General features: G+C 40.9%; 1 protein-coding gene across 2 annotated transcripts in view; it reads right to left on the bottom strand.

Annotated features, from left to right (window-relative positions):
• Positions 1 to 23,146, bottom strand: part of LOC134535040 (mucin-3B) — a 204,606-nt gene that overhangs the window by 18,218 nt on the left and 163,242 nt on the right. For both annotated transcript variants that reach the window (XM_063373872.1, XM_063373873.1), the window contains 8 exons: positions 17,413 to 22,765; positions 14,312 to 14,556; positions 12,281 to 12,410; positions 11,264 to 11,410; positions 9,504 to 9,626; positions 8,211 to 8,461; positions 5,635 to 5,877; positions 4,309 to 4,541 (listed from right to left, as the gene is read on the bottom strand). In XM_063373872.1, coding sequence (XP_063229942.1) covers positions 4,309 to 4,541; positions 5,635 to 5,877; positions 8,211 to 8,461; positions 9,504 to 9,626; positions 11,264 to 11,410; positions 12,281 to 12,410; positions 14,312 to 14,556; positions 17,413 to 22,765 — 6,725 coding nt within the window. The remainder of the gene's footprint in view (positions 1 to 4,308; positions 4,542 to 5,634; positions 5,878 to 8,210; positions 8,462 to 9,503; positions 9,627 to 11,263; positions 11,411 to 12,280; positions 12,411 to 14,311; positions 14,557 to 17,412; positions 22,766 to 23,146) is intronic.

Here is a 23,146-nt window from a genome sequence, read left to right on the forward strand (position 1 = left end):
TTTTCTTATATGAAGGACAAATTACTCAGAGCTGATGATAAGCATTTGTATTACACAGACCGTTCAAACGACTTATGTTTATATTCCTACAAAGTTTGACTGTATAAACCTGCAGGTATTTAGTTTAGGGTATAACACGTTTTACTTACATATATTATTATTTAATAACTATACATACACTTTATTACTATATTTTTAATAACGTCTTGTGGCAATATCACTTTGTACTTCCTATTTAATGACTACACAAATACTATAACCGATTTTATTTATTAATGAATGTATACTAGCTGGGCTAGCACTACAGACTCGTATTTGCGTCTTTTTAACAAATGGGAATAGCATGTTTTGTCTCTGGTGTTGTGCCGTTCGTTCGCGAGGTCTTATGTGGGTTGTAGTGTATTTTTCGGTTGCTTAATAACATATTTTGATTATGTAGGTATTTATGGTTATTGATATTTATTTGTGTTGTCATTTATCGGGCCGTGTCATTTGGTGTGTTGGAGAGTGTGGTATTTTTATAATATTGTTCTCATAGATAGATTTTTTTAAAGTTTCGCGTTTGTTTTATTTTACGTATAGGGATTTTTTACTCTTTGCATCATGGTGTCTCAATAAGCGATTTTATTATTTCATGGGAGTTTTCACTGCATTGCGCTGTATTGCGTTTGTGAGTGCATTTTGATTGTTTTTGTTATGTTTTAATTTTTTTTTTGTTATTTATGGTAGTTTTTTTTTCACATGCATTCGGCGGTTTCATGTATCACTGGGCTGTACGTTTTTTATTGTGTTCCGTGAAATCTGCTGCAAACTACTATAGCACGCGGCGGGCCAGGGTCGACAAACAGCTTTCTTTTCGTCGCACCGGGAATTTGAAAACAGTTCGAGGAGTGCGTCTACGGACTACAGACGTGCGCTCCCGCTTTGTAATATATTTTATAAATTTACTTATCGTTATTCGCTGTCGGTTGTCTACACGGCGTACATAGGTGTTACTATTTTTAATATCTCTTTTCGTCTGCGTTTTTATTTTTAATTACACGTCGCCGTGTTGGAGTGGGTGTATTCCGGTGAGTTTTTCCTTTATGTATGCTTATTTGCGGTGCGCGAACAGGCTTACAGCTCCCCTACACGGTCGTTTGTTCAACGTTTATTTATATTTGTTACAAGTCGCCGGGGTGGGCGGGATGCGTTCCGGTGAGTTTTTTTTATGTATGCTTATTTGCTATTTTTTTTTATTACCTCGGTAACATACGTAATTTGTTTCTGACGATCGTGCCGCAGCTAATTACTGAATGCTACGTGTTGACTGTAGGGGTCCTAACTATGCTTATTCATGCTATCGCTATGGCATATGTTATCTGGTCCAGTACTATTAAATGGTGATCTACGGTTTTTTTAACTATGCTTATTTTTATGTATTTACAATATTATAAATTTTAACTATGCTTATTACTTCAAGCATATTTTACGTTACGTTTCTCGCTCTCCTCTGTGACATTAAAGATGTCGGTGTGTATATGTGGCACTCCATTTAGTCTTAGCCAGTATGGCGGGGGTTTTTAAGCATGGCTGCAAATGATTTAGGCATAGCTAGTATGGTTGGGGTTTCTTTTAGGCATACTTGTGGGGGTGGGTGTTTTAAGCATACTAGGAGTGGGGGTGGCACCTATAGTTTTTTTTATTACCTCGGTTACATACGTAATTTGTTTCTGACGATATTGCCGCAGCTACATTTTATTTTTTCATTACTGAACGCTACGTGTTAACTGCAGGGGTCCCTTACTACATTCCTGGTCGCATGAGCGGGGCTTCCAGCACGGCGTTTGAACACATTGGCCGAGAGCCAGTTACTACAAAGTGTTTTTAAATATGCTTAATATTATTAATTTTAAATATGCTTATTATTTATTTTACTCGACGTAACGTAATGCTTAACACATTGTTTATACATTATTATGGATTTTAAAAATGCTTAATATTTATTTTACTCGACGTGATAGTAACTATGCTTAACACATTTCTATGCTTATTACTTAAAGCATTTTTTTAAAGACATTATTATGCTTATAATATGATGTGGGGATTATAATTGCGCAGTTTACGAGTGATGCTCCAGCAGGCAACATCTCGCTCTCTCTGCGCGGGATTTTGAGGTTATGTTTCTTTAGTCATAGCTAATATGGCGGCTTTAAGCATACTGCAACATGGCGGGTTGTTTTCTTCGAGATTTCATAAACATGACGGTATTTTTTTTAACTTTAAATATAGCGTTATTTTATTTCTTTTCGTAATTTAAATATGGCGATTAAGCATACTTGTAGTGGAGGGGTTTAGTCATAGCTAATATAGGGGTGGGGTTTTATAGACATATCTTTTTTTCGAAATTTGGTGGTTGGGAATTAAACATTGCGATTAAGCATACTTGTAGTTGGGGGTTGGAGGGGTTTAGTCATAGCTAATATGGGGTGGGGTTTTATAGACATAGCTAGAATGACTGTATTATTTAAGCATAGCGTTATTTTATTTCTTTTCGAAATTTAAGCATAGCTTCTTTTAAGCATATTTTTTTAAACAATATGGCGGTTGTGGAGTGGTGGGGGTCTATAGGCATAGCGATATTTTATTTTTCGAACTTAAGCATATTTTTTCGAAATTTAAACATGGCGGCGATTGTGGAGTGGTGGGGTCTATAGGCATACTTTTTTAAGACATGGCGTTTGCTTTTCGAATTTTACGCATAGCTAGTATTGCTTTTAAAGACATAGCTTCTTTAAAGCATATGTTCATTATTTTATTCCCCATACTTCATCAGGTCCCGTGGTCTAGTGGTCAAGGCGCACGCCTCGTAACCACGACGTTGGTGCGTCCCCGGGATCGAATCCACCCAGTGCCCAGGTTTTTTTGTATACAATTCCCGCCTTCGGAGCGACGGTGGCGCGCTCCGGTAACTAAAGGCTGAACTAAGATGGCGGCCTACCGGCGCGCCCTGGTAACCAATGTCAACAACAATGGCGGCGCCCAGTGGCGGCGACGGTGGCGCGCCCTGGTAGCCAATGTCAACAACAATGGCGGCCCCCACGTGACAAGATGGCGGCGCCCATGGGGGTACTGGCGCTGTGTTTACATTTCTATGTTTACATTGGTCCAGTACTCCTTCGTCACTCCTACTAGTAGTTCCCACATAACAGCGTATTAGGGCTTAAGAAATTTTGCAGTTGATCTACCAACATAATGAAACTAAATGATTTTAAGATTTTTTTCCCACTTAGGACCTCTGCCTACCTGGTCACACATAAATAGAATGTGTAGAGCTTCAGAAGAAACCACACAATTTGAAAACTGCTTAAGATATCTGAGTGGTGCCCTGTTTGTGAAAAGAATTTAAGAATACGCTGAGGGTGGATGGGTAGTCTGTTTCCATATTTCATTTTCAAACTGTATTTTTATCGGAGGGAATATAGCTAAAAAAAAATGTTTTCAGAATAAAATTTTTGGGCATGAAACACATGGTATACTATATATTATTCTTGAAAGCATTCAAGGGACATGCATTACACCTTTTATCTTCACTTGTCCTCCATGTAATGTTGTGATTACCTCTCAAATCTTATAGCAGGCCTACGCTGCGTGCCAGTTAACAGCCTTGCACTTAGAGGTGATACCACGCTAGAAGTGCAATTGGGCATTGTAAGACAATACAAAAAATTGTCCCTGCGAGTACCTGGGTACTCCCCCTTGCCGACACAAACGTGGGCAAGCTACACCTGAGGTGTAACCACAGCAGGTAAGGCACATCCACAGTTGGCCAAGCATACCAGATACCTACAAGTTGTTTCGGGCCGAAGCCCGGCAGAGCCTCACCACCTCCTCCTGGAACTGAACCCGTTTGGGTATGCCAGGAGCACTACTTTGTTTGTTCGTCCAGATGTCAACCGGTGGTTTGCCGGCATCTGGACGATTGGCCTCGGTTGTGCCATATTATGCCAATTTCAGAATGGTGTGTGCCATTATTTTGCCTCAACCAGAAACAACTTATCCATTCTGTTTTAGCCGCAGTGCCTGCAGCCAGAATGTAGCTTTGTCAGATTATAAGATTTTCTTTGTCCATTTTGCATCCATGCGTAAAATGTGCACGACGGCTGATGTTAAAAACACTACAGTCATTCCTTGTGGGATCTCTCGCACGCCATTGCTCCGGGACGGTTGCCGGTACCCGGGGCAACGAACTTGCAAGGGCACTGATCCCAACCAGGTACCCTACAGTGGACCAGGACGAGAGAGATGACCGGTACTGTGTGCGGGTACCTCTCTCCGGTGCGCTGCGCCGCAGACGCCGCCTGGTGGCTCACGGTGGCCGACACCTCGAAGCCGGCGGACACCAGCGCCCCGCACACCTTGCTGGGCGCCCCGCCCGCCGCCGACTGCTTCCGCAGCTGGGAGTGCGACGTCTTGCGGGGCGGGGGCGGGTTGGAGGCGGTGCTCTGCTTCTTCACCGGCACCGCCGGCATCACCGGCATCACGGCCTTGGCGCGCAGCTCCTGGGAGGGACACCACAGTCGCGGTTCAACAAGCAAGGACGGAAGGAAAAAAACAAATTAAGAAGGAATGACAGAGGGAAGCCTTCTTTTCACAGACGAGAGAGCCAAAACCCGAAGTTCCCCCGAAGTTCACGCTTTGTTTCCGTATCTTTTATGTAACTATCCTAACCAAATCAACCGTCCGCAATGTTTTAAAGTATTTATAACGTAGCTAACCTAACCTAATTGACCATTAGTATCCTTTTATCAACACCGCCATATTTATTTACAATGAACAAAAAAAAACCAGAAGATGCACGATCAGGCATTTGGCTCTCGTCTGTGAAAAGGATTACCAATTACAGAAATGAAGGAAATAAAGAAAGATTAAAAGAAAGGTTGGTATGATTTATATAAAGAATGAAATAAGGAAAGAAAGATAGGAATGAAGGATTAATGTAAAGTAGGAAATAAGTAAGGAAAGAAAGGAAGAGAAGAACGAACGAAGGAATAAAAGAAAGAAGAAAAGAGTAAGGAAAAAAAAAGACAATATTAACAAACGTCACAATGTACCACACTTCTTATTAATAGAACCTACTCCTTTTCAATCGGTAATAATTCTGTAGGCAGCAGAATTTACTGAAAAATTACAGCATGCTTTTCAAGCTTCTGATTTGCTGCTGAAATCTAGCCCGCAGTTACCGCACCATTTGCCGGACTTTCTTTTTTTACTGTCGTAAAAAAAAAATACACATGTTTCGATGATGTCGTTTATATGGACATATTTTAAAATTATAATTTAGCTTGCTTGGAAATTCAGTAAATTCCAACCAAGACATATTATTGTAGCCATAAAACTAGTAAAAATTGTTTGACTACATTACAAAGATTTTTTTTTAAGTATGTGTGTAATATATAATTTTTACATACTGAATTAAATAATTTTAAGTCTAAGATTTGAAGTATGATACAGTAAAAAGAAATCTATATATTAGAAAAATCAATTTTTTTTAAAAGTCAAGAATTCAATAAATCTGTGGGTGTTTTCTACCACAACGCCGACAGTCTGGGGACCGACAGACTGCCGGAGTGTGTCTCCCGTGGGGGAGCCAACCTGCTTGCCGCCGCTCTCCAAGTAGCTGATGAGCTTCTGCTCGTGCGCGATGGCCCGCTTCTCGGGCGCCCCGAACGTGGACATGGTGAGCATGGGCGGCACGGGCCGGTACTTTGCGCGCGGGATCATGACGGTGAGCGAACGGTCGCGCTGGTCCCCGGCGTCGGGGGGCTCCACCGTCGTCACCACCTTCTTCAGGGCGCTGGGCTTCTTCAGCGGCCGCATCGTCTGCAGTCCCATCGGCTGTGAAACAGTCACACCACTCTCTACGACCGCACTTTCTTCATCACCGCATTTTGAAAGAAAACTGATCACCACACAAAAAAAAAAAATGGTTGTCTGTAAAGTCTGTTTACGGACAATATTTTTACGTGATAACGTCATAAGGAAAACATTTGAAGCGTCAGGATCGCCGCTTCATTCGAAATCCGCGCGTCAGCGCGGGCGTTGGCACGTCGTCCCCTCCTTCCTTCCCCCTCCTAGTGTGTGCTTGCTTGCTCGCTCCTCGCCTCCCCTCCTCCGGTCGGCGCATGCGCGCTGTACCGAACCTATGCCTTATAAACGGCTGTAAAGCCTTAATTACGGTCTTGTTTGTCTTGTCTCGTCTAATTTCTCTGGTCTCGTCTTGGTCTCTTTATGAGAGCTCGAGTAGCTTTGTAATCCAGCATGTAGTCAGTTAGGCTTAAATTTGTACGACGTGCGCGAGCGACCTCAGGGGAAAGAAAATGTAAGTTTGGAGTGAGGCGGTGGCCCTTGCCATAATGTAAGCATTAAAATATCGCATACTTTTTAATTTTCTAATATTATTTACAATTTTTTTTTTGCAAAATTTAATTTAAATAATTTGTTTAAATATAATCACGAACAATTAGTTAAAAAAGCCCGCCTTAACCTTGTTCGATATTATAGAAGATTTTCTCGCACGGTGGTTGGCCGGTTCTTTTCACGCTCGGCTCAGGCGGAACGTGACAATTTTTCGTGCGTGCAGCCGGCGTTCATCGATTTATAAGACGTTATCACGTCAAAAAAAAATCGGATAATAGTCGACTTTTAGAACTCCAACATTTAGACATTTAAAATTCTTGTTTTTATTTAATTGTTTTTAATAGTTTGTTCTTAAGTTATCTGAATATTTCATTAAAACAAATCTTAATGCCTACATGTTTTTTTTAATGTTATTAAATGAATGAAAGAAACCTGTGAAGTTTCATTCTGTCAATTTTTATTGCATGCTGCGTGTGCATCGTAAAACTTCATTCTCATCATTTTTTTTTCTTTATAATGTGCTTTAAGAAGTGTAATTTAAAAAACAAATAAATAAATAATCTAATTATTTTTTTTACATCAACTAGGGGCACGTATTTTTATGTTATGATTCTCTACATGCACCGCTTCCTGTGTAGTAATGAAATGAGTAATGAAGCAAATATCAGATTAATCATAAAATAAACATAAAATTTCTATAGGCACATAGAGGTTTAGCGCTGTGGAACTTGCTAAAATATAATGAATGTTTTATGCTATTGTTTCGTTACTTAAACTAACATTGCCATATTTATGTTACTCATTTTATAAATCTGTGCTGAATTAAAAGAATCAGTGCAGAGTCTGCCGTGTGTCCGCCCATGCTACTAAGTCGTCGGTCGGTGTTCAGACTGATGTGTGTGTGTGTGTGCCTGTGCCTGTGTTTGATGCGCCAATATTCTTTAAGTAACAATATTTTTTTTCCAATCAAGTAGATTATGAAAAGAAAACTTATTTATGTTTATAATTCTGTGATTTTCCGTGCATTAAAATTATTTGTTAAATTTTTGTTTTCAAAGTTTAAGATCAAGAGACTGATATGTTAGTAGATAATTTTTGCAATAAAAAAATTGTAACACAAATTTTTAACATTTTATTTTTGGCCACTAAAACTTGTTTAATAGTTCAAAACTAACTATTTCTACTTGGATCACTGACTGTTGGACTATTGATTAAAAAAATTGGTTGTCTGTAAAGTAGGTTCGCGGACGATAGTTAAACGTGACAACGTCATAACAAAACATTGATGTAATGATTGCATACTTTTATGAATAAAATTGAATCATTTTTATTGAATTATCACTATTTTGTATGGATACAAAGAAGGAGTGAAATGAAATCTACAATTTAATTGATAAATTTACTTTTATTTTCACTCATTAATTCAAATATGTTTATTACTTTAACGAACAGATTATTTTAACTATAACTTTTATACATGTTTGATATTTAACTTCTTCCAGTCTGTGTTATTCTGTTAAGGATGGGACAATGATAGGAAAAGTAGGAAACAAATGGGAGTGTTTCAAGCTTAATGTGCCTCGAAAAAGTCAAATTGATGGTTGTTCCAATCGAGTGGAAGGGAGATAGATGCGGCGCAAGGGGACAATGTGCGTAACGGGACACTTTTTCGTGCGTGCAGCCGGCGTTCATCGATTTATTAGACGTCACGTCAAAAAAAACTATGTAGTACTGAAAGTACCGGGAATTTTCGGTTCCGTTGATTACTACTACCGGGGAAATCCGCTGCCGTTGCGTGGGGCGGTTGTTACCTGGGGAGGGGGCGGCGGGGCGACGAAGGACACGGGCCCGTTGTCGACGCTGCCCTCGCTGCTGGAGTCCTGCATGATGGCGCGCTTGTCGGCGCCGCGGTGGTAGCGCAGGAAGCCGGGGGCGTGTCTCCGGGGCGGGGGGACAGCCCCCCCGGAGGCCGCGCGGCAGCGCTTGAGGCAGGCGAGCGCGACGCAGGCCACCAGCAGCGCCAGCAGCAGCGCGCCCAGGGTCGCCAGTGCGATCAGCAGCACTGCGACACACAGGTCCATCCACGTCGACCATCACCAGGGACCTCCAGGATAGACTCCGCGATCCTCCGCGTACTTGGGCGAACAACACCTGCTTACTGGCTACTGAATCATGACACTTTTTTTTTTTTTTTACCGGCATGCTTTTCGTTTCGATGCTTCTTTTTTTGTTGAGGTAAACTGTGGTCCAACCACTGAAGCAGCACACGATATGGTGCTTAGCCAATCGCAGAAATGAATCGGCAAATTTTTTTCCGGTCTCTACCTACTACACTTGTATTGCGTCTGCACGAAAGGGCAACTTGAAAGGTCGACAATAAAGTGAGCACTTATTCCAGTTCTGGCTAGAATGCATCAAAGTGGACAATACACATGTAACAAGTTTGTATCAAGTTTTTCCTCGGGAACATCGCCTCCAAACCCCCACTACGTAAAGTCTCTGCTCTGAGAGTGATACCATTAGACGGGCTTTGCTTTTAATCCATTGATAAGGTGTTACACCATAAGGTATCATACCTCATTGGTAAATTCACCCCCAAAATAATTCTTCAAACTTGACATAGTCGAGCCTAGGCCCATTTGCGGTTTTGCCTGTCCCCCAAATCCCTCAGTAGGTCTCACCTCCTTGAATTATGTCTAGAGAGTGCCTCGCTCGTAATTTACAGCCATACGACCTTTATGTTGACAAGGCATCAAACCCTAATTAATTAAGTAATTAGTTACTTCTAGTTAGAGATACCTGTTTTATAATACATATTCACGTGACAATAATCCAGTGAAGGTTTTAGTGTTAAATAAGAAAGTTTGTCAGTAGAAATGCCAGTTGCCATCGGGTTGCGGGGGAGGAAAATACTTTTCTTCAAAGGAATGTTTTAGTGGATTTGTTTGCTAGAGTATTACGTTTTCCATCATAGTGAACTCTGAACCACTAGGGTAGCAAGTTCTCTGAAAGATTCCTGCTATCGGGAAGATTGATTCAAAACATTATGTTGGACATGCGCCACTTACAGTCAACATGAGGTAGAAGGCGGCGGGGGAACCCACCTTTGAGGTTGATGTGGCAGGTGTCGCCGGTGTACCACTGGAAGCACTCGCATGCCACCTGGTCGTCCTCCCGCCAGCGGCAGCTGCCGTGGTAGTTACAGTTCTCGCAGCCAATCAGCTCGGCTGGAACATTGCGACGGTGTCGAAGCAGTTCATAGAGTGGTCAGTCGTGGCAATCAAAGATGTGAATACAGTAGAACCTTAATTAACCAGTGCAATGGGAGGGGGAATATCAGCACGGATAAGCGGAAATCACGGATAATCGATTTCAAATATAATTAGGTTATACAATACAGAAAAATAAGTAAGTAATTTAAACAGAACAAACGTACAAGTATTACAAACTCTAACACTAATTATTACTAGTATTCCTTTTCACGGGCAATTCTAGTCCTTTCCTTTGTCCGTTTGTTTCTACTTTTAATACGTAGTTTTTAGTTCTACTCCTTTCTTGTCCCTTCCACAATGAATTACACTTCGCAGGCTTGGTTCCCCCCTTTCCCCAAAAAAGGGTTACATTCTTAATTGAGAACCCGGTTAACCGAATGCCCGGTTAATTGGGTCACGGATAATCGAGGTTCTACTGTGTACTTGAAAGTAATGATGTATATATAAAAAAAGGTGATTTAAAATAAACAAAAGGGTATTTTCTTTAGTTGTTAATAATTATAATATCTGAGTAACATTTTACTTAGGGTATGTTGTTTATTGAAAGAGAGAAGTTTTATGGTTTTATTCTCAAGATGATAATTTTTTAAAACAGGAGATTTCAGTGATGAACAAATATGACACGTAAATCATCCATGACACTAATTTATCCAAAATAGTGTCATTTTGGGTGATGAATGATGCACTTTTACATTAGACATGCTTATTACAATAATTTGTAATAAGCATGTCTAACTATTTGGAACAAGAAAAAAAATGTTGAGTATTTTTGTGTTTGAAAAATGTACTAATTAGTTAATTATGATAAGTGTGAAACCATGGTAATCTAGTGGTCAGTTGAGAGAGCAAGATAACATTATGTATTCAGACTTGTAAGTCTGCCCTCGATTATTTAAAAAAAAAGGTACGAAAGTACAGCGAGTTAAGGGCATGCCTCCCATTTCAAGTCATTATTTTATATTTATATTAATCACTGATAAACTTTTAGACTTTTTCAATTGTTTAACTTTCACAAAATGAAAAATTTATACAGCGCATACTTTTTGCTTAATTAGCCGCCAAAGTTACATTTTTAACGTTTTTGGGTTGTACAAATAAGGAGAATTTAATTTATTGCAGAACTGAAACTTTTTAGGTTTAACTACAATGCCACTGGCTACTTCATGATATGGTTTGCATTTCTATCACAAAAAATCATTTCGTGTTTCTTGGCTGTCAAAATCGTAACTAATTTGAGAATTTTGAAATGCCAGGTAAAATTAATTAATATTTTCTGAAACAAAATCCAAACCACACCTTGAAGTAGCCAGTGGCATTGCAGTTAAACCTAAAAAGTTTCATTTTTTTTAATAAAATAAATTCTCCTTATTTGTACAACCCAAAATCGTTAAAAAATTTAACTTTGGCAGCTAATATTAAGCAAAATGTATGCGCTGTATAAATTTTTCATTTCGTGCAAGTTAAACGATTGAAAAAGTCTACAAGTTTATCTGTAATTACTGTAAATATGAAATCTTGACCTGAAATGGGAGGCACCCCCATAAGCAGGGTGAAGTAACACTGGTTGTTTGCTCGCGAAGGGAGGAAGTCACCTGAGCACACCCTGCCGGGGAACAGATTGTTCTCGGAGAGGTCTGCGTAGCCTTCCTTGCAGCTGCACGTGTAGGTCCCGCGCAGGTTGAAGCAGTACGCGTTCTCCGAGCAGTCGTGGAACTTGCCGCTCGAGCACTCGTTGAAGTCTGGCGACGTAACCGGAACAACTTCATTGATACACGAAAACCACACTGTCCCCACGAAATAAAGTGGGCTTGTACACGCAAAGTACACGTTGCCACCTGTTGACATGCTGTGATGTTTAGTTCACGTGTCTTGGACTCAAATTGTTATAAATAGTAAGTTCAAAAGTTTGGTTGGTACAAACATACAGAGGCGCAAATCTGTAGGATTCTCCAGGGAGGCCCGCATGGGGTTAACCAACACAAGTCAACTCTGGATACAGTGCTTGTACGTTTGTACACTGCCGATATTTTGGCTCATATACATACAACAAGCTGAAAAATTAAAAATATACAGAAAGTTTTCCATAAGACATCAAACCCATTTCACAGTCACTTGTTTGCGAGTACAGGCAGGCGCCCCCCCTCCCCTTCAATGAGAGGCTTCTTAATTCTAGGGGGGGCCTGGGTCCCCCTGCCCCTCTAGAATCTACACATATGCAATCATCTTAAATACAAATACAAAATACAAATTATGGTCTCCTCAGATGCACATCAATGGGTTTTACTATTCCTCATTTTTTGATATAAAACTTTTTTCTGGCAGTGTAAATGTCAAAAAGAGAAAACCGAATGTATTAAAACCTATTGTCAGTGTGCCATATATTGCCTGAATTATATTTAAAATTTTATTATGCACATTTGACTTGTGAAAAATGACTAAACACATTACAAATTTCCTTTCGAGAGCTGTGCACATGAAAACATGAAAAGGATGGAAGAAGGAAAAAAAAATGTTTCTTGACTGGAGTTTATGTTAGTAATAATGACAAAGAATTAACAAAATGTTGTGTCACAAGTCACCAATTCTCTTTCTGTCTTCTCGTGCTTTACCTTCAGCTGTGATAAGGTCTAAGAGTTTCTTGTCTGCAAAGACGTCAGTGCCACCCAAACTGTAGTTGGTTGTGCGGAGTGACTTCTTGAACATTTCCGTCAGCCTTTCTTCGTCTGTGTTTTCCGAAAGCTGGAAATATCGGCATAAAAATACTCAAGCAAATGCAGTTTTGAGTGCTAGAGGAAAATACAACAAAAAAACACGCAATGCATACAGATTGGGCACTCACAATTCCAAATGGAATTTAATTACATACAGAATTTATAGAGGATAAAGATATGCAAGCAAGACATAAATTGTTAAAAAATGAGTTATTCAATATGAACTGGTAAGTAAAGGTACAAACATTAAAAAAAAAAATCTTGTGGTATGAGTACAATGAAAATTAAAAAAAAATTAATAATAATTAAATTAATACATGTTAGTTCAAATTAACAGCTATTCTACCTTGATGTTGACAGGGCATAAAACCTAATTAATTAATCAATTTATTTTTATAATATTCATGTGGAAATAATCCAGCAAAGATTTTAATGTAAATAAGACATTTTGTCAGTAGATATGCCATTTACCATCTGGTTCTGGGGAAATACCTGTCTTCAAAGGAATGTTCTGGGGTGATTTTGTTTAGTAGGGTTTTACGTTTTCTGGTTTCGCACAGTCGCTTAGATTATATTGGGTTATGAACCTCTAGGGTACTAAGTTCTTTGAAAGATTCTTGCAGCCGGGAAGAATGATTTAAAACATTATGATAGACATACGCCATTTCTAGTCTACACTATGTGTCGTAGAGAAAACCTGAAGAACGGACAAATAACAAATGAATGCACAAACAAACACATACAGAAAACCAAGCCAAAATCAGCCTATGTCAAATGTTAAATGTATAGACAGCACAGAGAATTCCGTGGAAGAAATTAGAATAATATCACAGCACAGGAGAACACATCACTGGGTTCATCTTTTTGTCACAGTGTTGCCCAAGGTTGTTGTTGCAAATAACTCATCACTAGCCCACTGTGTTCATCTGTGCTGTGATGTTGTTCCACGGAATTCTCTGTGCTTTCAACATATGACATTGGCTGACTGTCCATTTTTCTAGGTTTTTCTCCATGACACACAGCGTAAGCAAGCAATGGCGTATTTTCAATATAACGTTTTAAATCACTATGGTACCTACTGTCTGGCAAGTTTGGCAAAAACCCTTGTGGGGAATTTTTTTTTCCTCAATAAAATCCAGGTTTTTCTTCAAAAAGTAAGCATTTTGGTGGGTTTTCTGAAAATGTTTTTCTAAAAAAAAAAAAAAAAAAATTTGTTAATATTAAGCATATAGAACACCTAATGATATTTTATTTACCTATTACGTGGTATGAATTTCTTAGCGGTTAAATATAACACACTAAAAAATCAGCCTGTGTTTCGTACTTTTGGTGCATCTGTAACGTACATACGTACTTTGTATTATGTATTTACGTTAAAATGTAAAACATGTTATTTTTTTATATATATTAATATATACCTAGTATATCACAGACTGGGTTTTATTGAAGGAAAAAACCCCCGCATGTCGGGTACACACGGCTGCCTGGTGTAGGATAGTGTAGGATAGTGTAGGATAGTGAAGGATAGTGTAGGATGGTGAAGGATGGTGTAGGATAGTGTAGGATAGTGTAGGATGGTGCAGGATAGTGCAGGATGGTGCAGGATGGTGTAGGATGGTGTAGGATGGCGTAGGATGGTGCAGGATGGTGTAGGATGGTGTAGGATAGTGTAGGATAGTGTAGGGTGGTGCAGGATGGTGTAGGATAGTGTAGGATAGTGTAGGGTGGTGTAGGATGGTGTAGGATGGTGTAGGATGGCGTAGGATGGTGCAGGATGGTGTAGGATGGTGTAGGATAGTGTAGGATAGTGTAGGGTGGTGTAGGATGGTGTAGGGTGGTGTAGGATGGTGAAGGATGGTGTGGGATGGTGCAGGATATTGAAGGATGGTGTAGGATGGTGTAGGATGGTGTAGGATGGTGTCCCCGCACCTGCACGTAGAAGTCGACGAGCACGCCGGCGCCGCGGTGGTGCGGCGGGCGGAACCCGGTGACGGCCACGCCGCGGTAGACGTCGCGCAGGTCGGACTGCATGACGGCGCGGTCCAGGCCCTCGCGGGTCGCCTCCGAGAGGCGGCCGTGCTTCAGCGAGCCCGCCTGCCCCAGCGACGCGTCGTACTGGAGGCGCGTCCTGCCGTGCCGCTCCAGCGGCAGCCTCACGTTGTAGGTGTAGGTCGCTACACACACACCCTCCGACACTCGCACGCGCTCAACTCACAGCAGCCGTCACTTGGAGCTCCCGAGAACAATCCATCCACCTGAAAGCTTATCTTTCTACAATTACCGCATAAACAAGGAGTGGCCAAATTAAAGTATTCGGCAAAGACTAAGGTGTTTGTGTATTTAAAAAAAATGCATTCAACAGGACTACGAAGGCCACCGCCTCACTCACAAGAAAAGACACTTACATAGCTTTTCCCCCAAGGTCGCTCTCACACGTCGTTGATAAAGAAAACTCTACTTGACGACTACATGCTCATGACTACTAAAAAGAAGAGTGAATAAAACCCTGACAGCTGCTTATATGGAATCGGCGCGGCACAGCGCGCATGCGCCAACCCCGAGAGGAGAGGCGAGGAGAAACAAAACACAACACTAAGAGGGAGGGAAGGAGGGAGGGAAGGATGCGCCGACGCCAGCGGTGAAGCGCGAAGTTTGAAGGTAGCGGACCTGACCGCTGCATACCGTAGTTTAGAACTGCCATAAGACACAACAATCGTAACTTAGAAAAAACATAACACAGAAACATGTAACTTTGAACCAACTTGTGTGTTTCTAAGTTATGACAGCAATCCCGCACACGCCTACCCTACATTGAAAACTGGAAATAACACTTTTCATAAAAAATTACACAATTCATATCAAACATTAGGTTTAATTAAAAAATTACAAGAAAAGTAAATCTTTTTTTTTTTCATTACAACCTTAATTGTCGGCACCTTCTGAGAAGAGCAGTTTGCAGTGAAGTTAAACTATATATTTGCCTGCAGATTTGTAACATTTTACATTAACGTACAAGCTGTGTGTTGTAATATTCAAGTTAATCCTTACCATTAAATTTGTGACCATATTATAGGTATTAACATGTATTTTGTTGACATACAATTATACGTTTATAATACTTCTCATGATTAATATATTATACAAATTGGACTTCAGAGAGAAATAAGTTACCCCTAGAAAGCCACAAAACTTATCATTTTGCATCTGAATTTTAGAAATATACCCGGACCCCCTTTTTATATGGGGCTAAACATCCCGGTAGAGCCCATAATTTTAAAACTGCGCACACGCCACTACGTTACAGTCTTGGCTAACCCAAAAATAAATCCTGGAGTTGCCCCTGTGTCTGTCTATGCTGAATATATATATATATATATATATATATATATATATATATATATATATATATATATATATATATATATATATATATATATATATATATTACTAATTCCTTCTACGGAATATTTTGTGGTGTCTATTCAAAAAATGGTATTGAATATGTAGGGCTTGTACACAGCTGAGAAATTTCATGCATGTAAAATGATATGCTGTTGGTTTCATCTGGTGATTTAGTACTATTGTACATCATTGTAGTCTGGTGTGATTAATGCGGTTGCATAACACTGGAATCTTTCACTTCCATTGAAGTGCTTGGCTTGCTTTGAACTTTCACCATTTGTGAGCCCAGGAAAGTGAAGGTCTCAAGATTAAACGATGTTAGTGATTATATTTTGTGTTTTCATTGATAATTTATATCTTAATGTGGCAATTATGGGTATATAATGAGGAAATATTGAAACATCTCTATATAAATAAATGTTTCAAAAAGGTTACACAATTTTATTTGCAGTTTATGATCAACAGATGCAGAGAAACAAAGAAAACAAAAATGAAACAATATATTGTATAGGTATAGTAAACATATATGTATATAGTAAATAAAGTAAACACAGAAGTTACAGGAGAATATATATTTTTCTAAAAAAAAATCTGATTTAGAGTAGCTATTATATAGCTGTACCTTTTATATTAATGATACATTTTATTTATAAAAGAGTAGGGTTACATTTTATTTTGTATATACCGGAATGCATCTCTGATCACACAAGGAAATAATAATTAAAAATTGTTGAGGTTTTGGTAACCTAACTTACTGTATGCAGAGCATTTTGTGGCATACAAAAGGGTGGAATTTAAGTCTATCCCAATTTTTTAGCATAAATATAAAACAAGTGAGAGCTATAAATTAACATTAGAACAAGGAGACTTCAAAAATACAAATTTGAAGCCATGTTTTTTCTGTATGTATTTGTTTCAAACTAAATTTTCAGACATTAACTGCCTGTTATCCCTTGATTACTGATTTAAACCTATCTCATATTGTTGATTTGAAACAAGTAATTATAAAAATGTGAGCGAGTCTTTAGTACTCGCCAGTGATGTGTAACATCTATCCTTGGTAATGAGCAAATTCATTGTTCTCATGTTGCGAATATACTTATTATACGAAACTTGAACATAAAATTTAATGTATAATTGTTGAAACTAATGCGATTGTGATGAATGTATGCAAATTGTGTTTTCAACTAGATTTCTTGATGCGAATCACACGTAGTTTCCGCACCCGCCGCCAGAATTCGTTGCCGGAGCAGCTGCGTCGACTATCGAATCATTCGATTAGCAGAGAAAATTTTTAAACTGTACAATGGAATAGCTTTGATAAAAGCGTAAAAGACTTGAAATAAAATATTAAAGCCGATCGTTCACCTGTCTTTGGACCTGATTTTGGACAAGGAATTCGACAAATATACTGCCCATATTGTTAAAACATTTAAACGTTTAATACTATAAAGTTACCTTTTTGTATTTGTGAACTTTGGTTGGAACTGTGGTTGTTACACTTTTCGTGACTTCCATCGCGTTCACGAAATCACTCCCACCAAATGCTGTGCACCGGGAGCTAAGATGTTGCACATCAACATTTCTGTAGCACGTGTCTAACTGACGTGATGGGAGTTGTTACTCACGTTTGCAAGGCTGGTCGGGGAACATCCTGGCGAAACCCGGCCTGCACACACACCGCATGCGACCCTCCGACTCCAGGCAGAGCTCGTTCCGCGAGGCGCTGCAGTCGGAGCGGCAGGACGTGGCCGAGGACTCGTCGTCAGCGGGCTGCGAGGTGCCCGGGACCAGGACCCCGCCCAGGAAGACGGCGCTGTCCAGTGGACCCTCCTTGCCCGGCTTGCGGTCGTTCACCACCACGAAGAAGGACTCGTTCTCGCGCTCGGTCGCCGGCCTGCGCGTGGCCGGCTCCGTGGGGCCGGACTCGGCCGGTGCCTTGCTGACCGTGCCCGGGGTCCCGACCAGGGTCGTCGACACGGTGGTGGTGACGGTCGCCGTGACGCTGGTCGGCCTCACCAGCGTCCTCGTCTCCGTCACGGTGTCCACGACCGTCGACGTCTGCGTCTTCGTCAGCACCAGCGTCCTCGTCGACGGCGCCTTCCCGAGACTGCTCACAACGATGGTCTCCGTCGTGGTCACCGTCAGGGTCTGAGTGTGCGTCACGTACCGGGTAGGCAGCGTGTAGGACGGGACCTTGTCCTCGTACGGATCTTCGTCCCCCAGGAAAACGATGGTTTCGTCGTTAGAGCTGGCTACGCCGAGATCGGGCTTAGTCTTCTCGTCGTCTTCGTCATCAAACACGTCTTTCTCAGGAACGCTGTTATGAAACTCTTCAGGCCTGTGGCTTGGCAAAGCGTCTGTCACTGTTGTCGCAGGTCTGGTGAACAGCTCACCGTAGTACGTCTCTGAGCCTGTCACGAGAGTTGATAAACTTATTACTTCAGTTGTGGATGATGATGATGAGGGCAGAGTTGAAGTTGGCTCAAGTCTTTCTTTAGTAAATGAACTATCCAGTTCCAGACTGATGATGTCAGATGACGACTTCTTCACTGTTGTTGGGGAAATATCTTCTTGTAGTACGGGCTTGCCTATTGCAACAGTCTGAAGTACTAAATCATCAGTTTGTTTTGTGGGTTTGACAGCAGTACTTTTATCAACCACTGCTGTATTACTCGCTAAGGAGATAGTGATTTCTGAAATAGTGTCTTTGGAAGGTACTTGGCGTGTTGCTTGAACTGAAGATGGACGTAGAATAGGTTTGTTTATGTATGGTGGCTTGTAATGTGAAATAATTGGTCTGTATGTACTCACAGAATCCTTTATTGTACTAGTTTCTTCTTGTAACTGTACAGGATTAAATGTTTGCCTTGGAGGACTGGGTATTTCGTGCAGTGCTGGGCGACCCCAAGTAGGTTTATCAGTGCTTGGGTTTTCTGTTTTTGTCACAATTGTAAATTTGTGTGGTGGCTCTGGTCTCTTGTTAGTGTCTTCATTACCCGTATCTGGTATTTGGGATGGAATATTATGATTGTTCTGATTGGATTCTGTATGTATTTGTGGTCTGTAAGGCACATTTATCGGCCCTGATAGAGGTGGTCGCTTGTGGCTCATTTCTGGTCTTTGCGATGGAATATCATGATTGTTCTGATTGGATTCTTTATCTGTTTGTGGTTTGTAAGACACTGCTGTTGGCCCTGATAGAGGTGGTCGCTTGTGGCTCATTTCTGGTCTTTGCGATGGAATATCATGATTGTTATGATTGGATTCTTTATGTGTTTGTGGTCTGTAAGACACTGCTGTTGGCCCTGATAGAGGAGGCCGCTTGTGGCTCATTTCTGGTCTTTGGAATGGAGTATCATGATTGTTCTGATTTGATTCTTTATGTGTTTGTGGCCTGTGTGGGATTGGTATCGGCCGTGACAAAGGTGGCCGTTCGTAAAAAGGTTTGGGCGTGTTGCTCTGAACTTCGAGATCGAATGGAGGTGGACTTGTGGAGGGATATTTAGGTCTTTGAATGTTTTCATCGGGACGTTTGTTCTGTGAAGTGTTCTTGTCATCCATATTTGAGCCGAACTTTGAGGACGGTGGCCTACCACCATGATGTAAATTTGGAAGATTAATTGGCGGTGGCATAAGATGCACATTGAGATCTGGTAATTTATTCTGGAGTTTTTCTTCGTCATACAAAATGCCTGTATTATCCTCTACATTTTCTTGTAGCACATGATGATTACTAGGAACTATTGGTGTATTGAAATTTGGTGATACAGGCTTTTGGTTTTGCAGTTGGGCATTGATGTCAACAGCATCTTCAGGGACATAAGCTTCCACCGGCTGAGGCCTCCCAAAAACTGCAATGTTGTGCGGCATGTTGTTGGGGCGCTGCATTGGCTGCTGAGTACTTACGTAAACATGAGGTAAATGAGGGTGATCTCTGTGGTGGACTGCGTTGTGTTTGTTGTTGGAAATTGGTCCTGGTGGTGGCTGTGGTTGTAGGATTGGTGCAGGCGGCTTGTCAATGTATGAGATAAACGGTCGGTTTTGTCCTGATGAATCATGAAACTTTGTTCCAGGTTTCAAATTCGAAGTTCCAGGGAAGAAAATTGGCCGGTGTGTTGAAACTGAATTATGTAGTTTCAGTTCTACTGGTATTTGTCCAGGCCTTAGTGGTCGTCGGACAGATTCCTGCACCACTTGTACTTCACCTTCCAGTTTATCATTTCCATAAGGATTATCTTTCTTTTTATGACTGTTACTGTTGTCCTCTATCCTCTCTTCATTCAAAGGAATAACCATTGGTGGTCTACCTGTTGCATGGTCTAATTTAATCTTGGATGGTGGAGGTGGAGGAACCATAAACCCTGAAGGAACTAATGGAATTTGCAGGTTTTGCTGGAGATTTTGGTGATGTTGAGGATGATAATAATTAGAAGGATTAAAAATAGTGCCTGGATTATAAAATTCAGTTTTCAAAGACTCTGTAATTATTCTGCTTGGAGCGACATGTACGGGAGACACACCTACATTGAGCCCTTGCCCTGGTGATATGTCCACATTTACACTACCTGCAGGAATTTTAATCTCGGGCTCGGTCTGTGGTGATTTTTCATTGTCACTGTGGACTGTTCCCACACTGTGCTGTCCACTGTCATCGATCCCAACAAATTCTGAACTGGGTTCAGGGACAGGGAAAGGAGATTTATCGAAATAACTTCCTACATCACCACCTAAAGTATAGACACTTTCAGTTGAGCTTCCATGAGGAATGTGGACATTGGCAACTTGTGATGGCTGGATATTTACCAACATAGGCTGTCCACTAACACGGTCAACTGAAGGTATTCTAATTGGAGCTGGCTCTGCATGTGCTATTGGAGGCTCTTGCATTCCATGTATTATATCATTAGCATTATTGTGGTGCTCATAGTGATTGTGTTTCATGGGTTTACCCAAAAACACGGTTTGCACATTTGATGATTCTAATGGTTTGCCTGGGCCAAAATTAAAAACATTTTGATTATCTGGTATTGGAAGACTATAGTGATGGTTTTCTAGTTGTGATGGGTTATCAGATGCAAATGGGAAATGTGGTTGACGACGCAGATTTTCTTCTGGCATGGGTCGGAAGGGTGGATGTACGTGGGGAATGACAGGTTTTGTGTGTAGTTTTGGTGGCCAACTTTCTGGTAAAGGAGGTGGTTTCATTCCAATTGGCACATCATTATTGTTATTTAATTTTGGTGGACGAGGCCCCATAATTGCTGGCTTTCCAATTATAACATCACTGTTTGCAGTGATAACCTGACCTGGGCTAATAGGGATTCCATCAGAGAGAAGTGGGCTTTCCATGGTTGGCCGGCCCATAATTACATCCATAGGTCTTTTCCTTTCATGAACATCTGATGGCTGCGACAACCATTTCATGTTTCCGACATTCAAATTCAGGCGATTTTCATAGTTCTGACTTTCAGCAGTTGATATATCATCCAAGTTTTCATCATAATCAGATGCTAACCCTCCAACAGGTATGTAAATGGGTGATCTTACGCCAGAATTACCTTGTAAGTTTCCGGCAGACTCAGGTACATACACAGGATGTGGCTGCTCAGAAATTATTGGCTTCGGACTTGTTATGGTGGCTATATTTATGGTATCATTCCGCCTCTTCGAGTCTCCCTTATTAAGGTTTCCCTGAATGAGTCCTGCCATCGCATTGATGACAGGGCCCAAAGCATTCAGGCCATTGATTCCTAACGACCCTAGACTCAGGAGATCACTTACTTGGATTTCACTGCCACCCGAAGTGTCTCCAGAAATGGGAGAAGATGATGGCCTTTTGTTAGCAGGATCAGATACTGGGATCATTGTGATGCTTCCATTGGTCTCGGTCATCATGATAACTTGCTCCCCTGGTTGAAGAGTGGCACCATTTGGAGTTACTGTGGATGTCGCCAAGATAGTTGTTATAATTGCTGGAGAACTGTATGTTTCGTCACCAGATGTTGGTAGTACAGTACTTGCAAGTGGATTTTGTATGTCTTCAGAGCTGCTTTCCTCGGGAGACACCTCAGTTGTAAGAGGCAGTGGTTCTAAAGGTTTCATGGTGGTTCCATCTTGCTGCAGTAATGTGGTTTGCACATACGAATCTGTTAATGCAGGAGTGGGTTGTGCGTATTCAGATGTACTTTCTTGATCGAAGTTGTCAAAGAATATAATTGTAGATCCTGTTATAATATTGCTTGGATTGTCACTGGATTCCTCCATAGATGATGCAAGCTCAGGCTGATGAATGCTTGTTGAGTGAACATCATTCTGTGTGAAAGGAGGAGATGTGTTTTTGTCTCGTTCAATAGCAGTGACAGTCATTTTGTGTCCATCAGAGAGTGTTGCAGTCGCAACTATCGTGTCTGTGGATTCCTCTCTCATAGAATTTGTCATAGAGTGCATGTAGTCTGATGGAAGAAGGCTTGATGGTATGGTTTCAGACACCACATTCTGTACTACCTTAGTCCAAGAGCTTAGAACAGTGGAAACTTTATCATTACCTGCATCCTGGAACAGCGTTGTGTAGTAAGTGAATGTCGTCAGGTACGTTTTTGTGGCGTGGACATCAACTTCTCTGGCAGGTTCTTGAGACATTTCTTGGTAGACAGGCGTTTTCTTCTGTGGCACGAACACCTTTTCTGTAACCACGTCCGATGATATCGCGATGTCGGACTGTACCACCGCACTGCCGTCTTGCAGCACTGTGTTGTAGTACGTGTAGGTCACGAAGTAAGTCTTAACTATGTCCGTGAAGGATCCTTGAGGCATGGGGCGAGTAGCGAGCAGCTGAGGGTTTTCAGACTCGGTGATCACGACCTGCGTGACCACGTCGTTGGTGCTGGTGATGCTGACGTCACCCGCCTCGTCTGTAGTCGTCTTGTTCAAGGCGACTGTGTTGAGATATGTGTTCGTATTTAAACCTGGTCGTGTAACCTGCAGACATAGTACATACAATTTTATTTTAATTACTTGCATATTAAATGCTGAATCAACTGAAAAGGCTTTAGCGTATGTGTGTTAAGAGACATCCAGCTTTATCACGTGACATTCAACAAAAAATAAATCTTGAAATATTTTAATAAATCCCAAAAACACTGCATTTCTTTAAGCTGACTCATTTTAATTCCCTCCCCCCCCCCCCCCCTAAAAATTGAAAACCACAAAATAATGTTATTAGAAATAACTTACTATTCAGAAAATTGCCAGAATTATGGAATTTTTTATTCCAAAGAATGATTGTTCTATTCTGCCGCATGACTTATTTTTCCGAAATGACTTTTTAAATGTATTTTGATAAACATTTAATGTGTTTAG

This window comes from Bacillus rossius, chromosome 8 (assembly GCF_032445375.1).
Source record: "Bacillus rossius redtenbacheri isolate Brsri chromosome 8, Brsri_v3, whole genome shotgun sequence".
Lineage (NCBI taxonomy): Eukaryota > Metazoa > Arthropoda > Insecta > Phasmatodea > Bacillidae > Bacillus > Bacillus rossius.